General features: G+C 37.8%; 1 protein-coding gene across 1 annotated transcript; it reads right to left on the minus strand.

Annotated features, from left to right (window-relative positions):
- Window positions 1–366: 366 nt before the first annotated feature.
- LOC143293006 (NADH dehydrogenase [ubiquinone] iron-sulfur protein 6, mitochondrial-like) lies at window positions 367–7,913 on the minus strand. The gene is made up of 4 exons (XM_076603786.1): window positions 7,744–7,913; window positions 6,560–6,613; window positions 4,018–4,137; window positions 367–1,841 (listed from the first exon to the last, which is right to left on the minus strand). The coding sequence occupies exons 1-4, from the start codon at window positions 7,894–7,896 to the stop codon at window positions 1,707–1,709; spliced, it is 462 nt and encodes a 153-aa protein (XP_076459901.1). The 5' UTR covers window positions 7,897–7,913; the 3' UTR covers window positions 367–1,706.
- Window positions 7,914–8,306: the final 393 nt, after the last annotated feature.

The raw sequence follows: 8,306 nt of genomic DNA on the forward strand, positions 1-8,306 counted from the left end.
TATCATGCATTTTGTTTTTACAGTGTTTGCTACAACCAAGGTACTTTTCATGTAACTGATAAGTTATGCTATATATCAAAATGTAATGCATGTATGGATGTATGGTTTTAAGCAAATGAATGAATATGTAATGTGAATGTAATAAATATATTTGGACATTTGTTAATGCTTTGCCTTTCTAGAATTTGTCAAAGTATTTTCTTTAATATCTATTTATCTATATATATGTATATAAAAAGTTGTGTGTGTGTGTGTGTGTGAGTGTGTGTGTGTATGTATCTTTCTGTCCGTGTATCTGTGTGTGTGTGTGTGTGTGTGCATGAAAGCATGAAAGTCAAAGCACACTCATATTTTTTTATGTTTAAGTGTCTGTGCACACATATGTCGAGTCAATAGTACTAACAGGCTTATCGTCCAGAAATCAGCATGCTGCTTTGCTGATGATAAGAAGGTCAATGCTTAACAGACCCACACAACACAATAACATAAATACTGTAAACTGCAATGAAAGCAACCACCCCTCCTTCCTTGGCACAGCCTTCACCCAAATTTCCATTTCTTCTCATGAACACTTTGCTTGCAAATATTACTTTTGATCTGTGGGGAGACTTCTTTACATAACTAGTTAATTTAATCTCAAAGAAAGAAATCAGCTGCCAAATGCATGTGGTGAAAAAGATCCTTCCCTACTGAAAAACGGAGCAGTTTAGAGCATGGATCTCATCGATGAAACAAGACTGGGGCGGGCAAATGTCAATCCATAATCATGTAAAATATGTCTTTCATACAATGTTATGCTCACATTACAGACTTTTTTTTAGTTCAGGCTTCTGCTGTCCACTTGAGAAACACAGATTTTCTCAAAGTACTCATGGACTTGTTTTCTTGGACTCATGAAATATGCACTTATTTCCAAACGCTTTCTTTGTTTTTTGAGTTTTATTCATTTATTTATTCACTTATTTTACAGACTATAAATCATGCAGATTTGGTTGATTGCAACAAGACTTGAATTTTATCGATGTAAGCTTTCACAGATTTAACAAGACCACTAAACATTTTGTTCCCCAAGTATTGATGTATCCATAGCGCCTGGTTGCTTCCCTTGGACTGAGAAGGGGTATTTCCAAACTTCAGTGGGCATGTTCAGTTTTTGCTTTCTCAATCTCTTGTTGTAATTATCACTTCGTGCTTTCAGCTTGTTCGCTTTAGCCACTACATTGTTTGCCAGAGTTTTTATGAGGATTGAGTGTGTTTATGATTTCGCTTTGAGCGTTTTGTTTATGAAGCATAGATTGCACTCAGCTGTTCCACACAGAAATTTGCTGTGACAAAAAGTCATTGATAAAACACAATACAAACACGTACACACTCTCACATAAAAAGAAACAACTGATAACTATGTGATAACATCCACGCTTTATTACTACACAAATATAAAAACAATGGACTTCCTCTTATTCGTCCACCTAACAACAAAAAAACAAAACAAAAAAAACAAAACCAACCCCCCCCCCCCAAAAAAAAAACCCCAACAACAACATAAAAAACAAAAAAAACCCAACAAATCAAAAAAACAAAAAAAACAAAAAACTGCCAGTCTTTCAAAGATGTTTTTATCTGTGTCATTCATTCCCTTTTGTATAACATGTCAGAAAACTCACGACACACACATTTGTGAGCTCTGAAGAAACTAAGACAGATCCTCATGCTTTTTCTGGTCGTACTTCAGCCAGGTACTTCTCGTAGGTAATGGAGGCGCCGTGCGTTGTGGGGTTGTAGTACTTCTTCTGGATGAACTTGCGCCCAGAGTAGCCACAGACACCGATCTCTGGTTTGTCCTGGATGAAAAAAAAAAAAAAAAAAAAAAACCCACAGAGAAAGGATATGATTAAAGAATACTGTTTTAACTGTTGAATGGTTTGTGTAATTCTTTCCCCCCCTCCTTTTAAAGATCAAAGGTCCCCTAACCTTTTACTGTCACTGGGCAGTGAATTCATATCCACTGTATCTCAGGCTGGGCAAGACTAAGAGAGATGGGGTCAAATCCTCTCCTGCTGTTTTTAACCTTGCCCAATTGAAGTCAGGTACCCATTCACACGTGGGTGGAGTTAGGAAAATTGGAGTAAGGTGCCTTTTCCAAAGATGCTCCACCATGCTGAAACATGTGTGAATCTCTCATTTCTGTGTGTGCATGTATATGCACATATATATGCAAAAGTGCTTGTGTGTGTGTGTGTGTGTGTGTGTGTGTGTGTGTGTTCACAGAGCATATTGTGGAGTATGTGTGTGCATGTGTTTGTTTGTGCACATGTGTATTGCACAGTTCCATGTTAATGTGTGTGTAATTACAACCTAACTGATCACTATAAGCACTCACGCCATAACGTGTACAATACCTGAAGTGTTATCTTACCCCTTTTTCCTTTTTCTTCTTTGCTCCTCTTATGGATGAGGACAGTATGTTAAAAATCTGCATCAGCTAATGTTTAACATATTACTGACCATGACCAACAAATTGTCAGTCCTGTGAAATTACGTCTATGGACTTGCCTGTCGTGACAACTACCACTACTTTTGGTTTTGGCTTGCTGCCGTACACAACAAACGTAGGTCTCTGCCATGCAAGAGTGTTAGGGGCAAATTACTCTCTGAAATTCCTGTGAATGCAGTATCTGAAAATTTGTTTCAAAATGATGGCAAAATGAACATGTTACATCATACAAGTTGTAACTTCATAACCAGTGACAGTCAAAATTTGCTTGGTCCAGGGGCAGCAACTCAGCAGATTTTGCTTGGGCAAAAATGTGTACCCCTAATTGTGTGTATGTGTGTGTGTGTGCATATATATCCAATTCAAAATATCTTTGATTCTTTGTTGTTGTTTTCTTTGCTTTTGTTTTTTTTACATTTAAGGTAAATCACCTCCAATGTGTATGCAATGCTTTTACAGTTGTGTCTTTGTCGATTTTAAAAAAAATCAAGTTTCCATATATTGAGTACTTATCTAAACTTGTGATCTCACTTGGCCAAATTCATCTGATTTGGGATGATGTTATTTTCATCTTAACAAAGATTTTTGTATGACATTGCACTGCACTGCATTGCATTGTGATAAGAAACTCTAGGGAGAGATGGACAGTACAAGGTCTTCAGAGAAGAAGCCCCCCTCAGTCAAGTGTTTCGGCCCTGAACTCCTCACACTCTATGGGGGCCAGGCCACACCCAGGTCATGACTCCTGGATGCCCTTGTATTGCCGCCTTTTTTTTTCCCCTGGTCCTCGGCAGGTTCGAACCCGCACCTCCAGGGTGGTCGCCACTTCTGGCAGACGTTTTAACCACTGAGCCATCATACGCCTAGTTTGAGTAGGGAAATCTAATCCTTATGAAGTTAACTTTCATTCCTCCTCAACCAGATCCAGCTGGAACTCTATTCTGCTGCTTCTGCCACTGCCATGAGAGCCTGTGTCCTCTCTCTGCTAGAGATCAACAGCTGTTTCATGAGGCTGTTGGCAGATGCGCTCACAAACCCTCTTGCACCAATCTCTACGGCAAGAACTTTGGCTTGGAAGCCAGATTTTCTCAGGCTGCTGGCTAGACTAGCGTACTTCTCGGTCTTGTAGATGAATTGTATTGTAATTTGTATTGTATTGTATTGCACTGCACTGTATTGTATTGTTATTGTACTGTGTTCTCTGTCACAACAGATTTCTGTGTGCATTGTATTGTATTGTATTGTATTGTATTGTTATTGTACTGTGTTCTTTGTCACAGCAGATTCCTCTGTGTAAAATTCAGGGAGAACACATCACATCACTGCAGCACCAACCTTTTTTTTTTGTGCCTGCAAGTCCTCTTGCTTTCTTATTATAGTGTTGGTTTTTTTTCTGCAGAAAAGGAAGGAAGGAAAGGGAGGGGCTGGGAGGATGCAACATGCAAGTGTTTCACTTAGTGCTACGAGCATGCCGCGCCGCTTACACGTCACCAAACCATTTGAGTCTTATCGAGTCGACTCACCAGGTTGATGTAGACCTTGGGGTGACCCAGGGCCCCACCGCCGTCGCTGAACACGTGGTTGCTGTTGACCAACACCACCGGGTCCTCATCAACAAGCTTGACCGCAAACTGAGGGTTCACCTGTACCCAAGCACAGGGAGCCACACTTCAGACAGACATGTATACACACATACGCCACCCTCGACATTATCAATGTCACTGTCACTGGTCCGGAAACCTGGTTTGGTCACAGGGACATCGCACTTATGAACGCATTACCGACATTCTCAGTTTTGTGGTGGTCATGGGGTAGGGCCTGAGTTTCAGCAAAGCTCTCTGTCCACTCAGTGATGTTGTCTGCCCACTTCTTTTGCTGTTTTCCCCGTCTCCTTTTCCCCCTGCATCGGTCCCTGAAGGATGGTCTTGGAGATCCAGTCACCTCTGACAGGTTCTCTAAGACCATCAATATTTTTTATCTACGGTATATTTCTTATTCTGCCTTTTTCAAGGTTATAAGCCAAACTCTGCAAATAAACAAGGATAATTCATTGCCCCACAAAGATAATAACTACCAGATGAGAAAGACTAACACCTCACGAGACATCATACATCAAAGCAAGAGAGTATACGTATATCAAATTCAACACACTGAAATTCCAGCTCATCCAACAAACAAAACTTATGATGACCATTTACAAGACAGATATCTTGAGCAATGACTTGTGACCAAGACCACAAATGTGGGTAAAACCTAAATTTCTAGGCCTCTGGGCAGGAGAATAAGAGAACACCTGGCTTAACACCAACACAGCCACATTAACAGCAGTGAGAGAAAACAACAACAACAACAACACACACACACACACACACACACACACACACACACACACACAGATCACTGGTTGGAACTTTTGGCTGGGGTAGACCAACAACTCCAGATGAAAGATCTAAAAGTCCTGGACATCATGTGAGTAAAAATTCAGTGTAGAAACACACACACACACACACACACACACTCACACACACACATGCCCGCACACAAACACGCTATATACACACAATGACACATACACACAAATCAGACATACACACACACTGACTTAAAAGTTAACAAGTTGCATCACTGAATGTATGTCAAATGGATAAACAGAAATTTGACTCCATAAATCATTGATGACAATCATAAATTGAGTACTAGCATGTACATTCTATTTCTAAAGTGTAACTTTAAGGCACAGTCACCTATCATAAATACTGAATGATTAAAGTCAACTGATTCTAATGACCATAGGCATAATGCTTCATCAAAAACACATCACAAACACAAAACAATAATACTGACTACAGTTTTGACTGACAGTGACTTTTGTATGTATATATGTATGTGACTCAAAGACTAGTCATCTAAAAAAAAAAAGAAAGAAAGACAGCATAAAAAAGAATAGAAAAAGAAAAGGAAAGAATAAGATTCAAGATTTAATTTCCTTTCAAAATTGAAGTTCAACCCTTTAGGGGTATGGAGGATTACAAATAAAACTTTATCAAAAGAACACAATAAACCTATTAAAAAAAACCTAATAACTGAACTGTATTAAAAACACTCAAATAGTGAATGTAACGTCAGATTCTCAAAAAGCATACACATGTTCAAAGCATACTGAAACAAATATTTTCAAGAAAATAATGATAAAACCATCTCATACTCTTACATCGAAATACTCATTGAAAGAGTTTTAACTATGGAACTGGGGTTATTGTTTCAGTTGCGAACAGATATTGCGATATTATATATAAAGTTTGAAACTGAAGGCAAAAGTTTGCTTGAAGACATAGTCTACAGAAATCATCACATAACTTAAGATTAAGATTAGTTTCTGACTGCTACAGAGAAATTCAATACCTGCAAGAACATAAACATCTTCTCTGCTGTAAAGTCAGTATGAATATTGAATTCTAAAAAACTTTTTTCTTTTCTTTTCTTTATTTTTTTTTTTTTTTTTTTTAATAAAACAAGCATCTACTGCCTGCATCAATTTCATCCCACTAGTTGATAACTAAATCATTCTCTAAAGAATATTGAATATGGTGACATGCTACACTGATATTTCAACAAAATTCTCTCTCCAACACACAGTCAAATCTGTATCACTCGTAATAAATCTTCTTATATTTTTCATTTTTGTCTGTTGTCAATTCTAACACTTTCCATAAAATCATAAAAAGACTAGAAGTACCAGAACAGTAAGAACAGCATTTTCAAAGCTAACAGTTCTCTGCAGTGTATGCCATTTTTACCTCTTGAGAGCCCCAAGATGACAATCTCCGTCCATGTCATTGTAGGATTTTTCTTGTTGCTAAATCATTAAATGCACATGTAATTGTCATAACTGGATAGTGTGTTTCTTTTCTTTTCAGAAAAGTACAGGTTATAACTTTCTTTCAATACTTTCCATGGTAGATTTCTTTTTAAAGTTATTAGTATTACTGTTCACGACCAAAAAATCCTTGGCAAACAGTTGTCACTAAGCATAAAATTGGCTTGGCAATGAAAGGGTCAACTCACCAGTTTGTCCTTGTCCACAAAGCGAATACGCCTGTAGTCATTCTTGTCCCAAACCTGATCACACACACACACACACACACACACACACACACATGTACACACAGAATGTATGATCAAACAGTGAACACACATACAAATATATACAAGGCTAATGGTAGAGCCTTTTCCTCAGGTATAAAAAGAAAAAGAGAGAAAAAAATAACAATCTAAAAACATTACATCATGTCTTTATGTGTGTGTGTGTATGTGTGTGTGTGCCTGTATGTCCCATAGGTTTAGTACCAGAAGATTTTTAAACGTGTAACCCCCGAATCTTTTAAATTCCCTGGCAAGAGGAGAGCACTTTTTTTTTTTTTTTAATGTTTATTCATTCATCTATTTATTTTTTACAAAATTCTCCAGCACTAAACTGGGCATCAATCATTGATAGGTGTACAGCAAGCAGCTCAACATCAGTCCCAAATAATTAATGGGTGAAATGTTCAATTCTCGTTCCATGAATGTCTATGCATACTTCAGTTCCGGCGTTTCATGAAAATGCAGGCCTTTCTTGATTCTTGAGTTTGCTTTCCCTGCTGTCTGGCATGAATTTTTCACTAATGGCTGATAGAACTGGTCTCAACAGGAATGTCCAACCAGGAATCAAATTCTAGATCCACTGACTTCTGTCACCCTCAACACCTTCTTCTGACTCTGTATTTGCCAAATCTCCCACTAAAATTACCAAGGAAATGCCACTAATATTTTAAATTACCTATCAACAAACTCCCACTAACTAAAATTACCAATTCTAACGATTACTGATATCCTTCAATGACATTCTCATCAGGATCTTTGTAAGCAGCAAGCTTCGTATAGATCATCGATGCCCAGCTAATTCGTAAAAAACAAACAAAAAACAAAACAAAAACGAAACAACCCCCCACCACCCAATATATTATGAAATAGCCTATTAATATTAATTATTATATCAGGATTAATAGCTGATTGTAACATTTTTACCAGGTCAGGAAAGTCTGTCACTCACTATATTCTGATATTCCAGTGAACCAGTGGGAGAGAGAGGAGAGTGAGGAGAGAGAGAGACAGAGAGAGAGAGAGAGACAGAGAGAGAGCGAGAGAGAGAGGACATTCAGACATTAGGTAGATCGTACAAAAGATAAACAATGCAAAGGCAGATATACCTGTCCAGTATGTGTAGGAGTATCGACATTGGTTCCCTCAGAGGTCCTAACGGCACTGGTAGAGACAGAACGAAGCATCAGCCGTGCAGCAGACGAAAGGGCAATCGCCCGATGGTTGACAAGCGAAGCCATCTTGGTGACCTTCACTTGCATGAAGAAGAGACTCTACTCTCTTCCTCGGTGAGTGGGAAGGCTTAACAGTTATTTCCCTTCCATTGTGCTTACGGTGAATCGAAATTGTATTACTTTTTCTGACGTGTGTGAACAAATTTTGCTCACGTGTGGTGGTGAAGTAAAAATGAATAAGCAAGTATATATATCAAGTATATATATATATATATATATATATATATATATATATATAAATGAATACATAAACAAAAAATGACTAAATGAATGAATAAATAAATAACTTGATAAATAAATAAACAAACAGATTAACAAATGAATAGATAAATAAATAGATAAATAAATGAATGAATGAATAAACAAATAAATAAATAAAAGAAACAGCATTCCTCACAGGGTCAACCACGGTAACCAGCGGTTATTTCACGGGCGCA

This window comes from Babylonia areolata, chromosome 18 (genome assembly GCF_041734735.1).
Source record: "Babylonia areolata isolate BAREFJ2019XMU chromosome 18, ASM4173473v1, whole genome shotgun sequence".
NCBI classification, from domain to species: domain Eukaryota; kingdom Metazoa; phylum Mollusca; class Gastropoda; order Neogastropoda; family Buccinidae; genus Babylonia; species Babylonia areolata.

Coding starts and splice junctions, on each gene's coding strand:
- LOC143293006 (XM_076603786.1), bottom strand. CDS start 7,896: ATGCAAGTGAAGGTCACCAAGATGGCTTCGCTTGTCAACCATCGGGCG. Junction 4,138..6,559: donor TTGTGGACAAGGACAAACTG/GTGAGTTGACCC, acceptor GCTTGGGTACAG/GTGAACCCTCAGTTTGCGGT. Junction 1,842..4,017: donor CCAAGGTCTACATCAACCTG/GTGAGTCGACTC, acceptor TTTTTCATCCAG/GACAAACCAGAGATCGGTGT.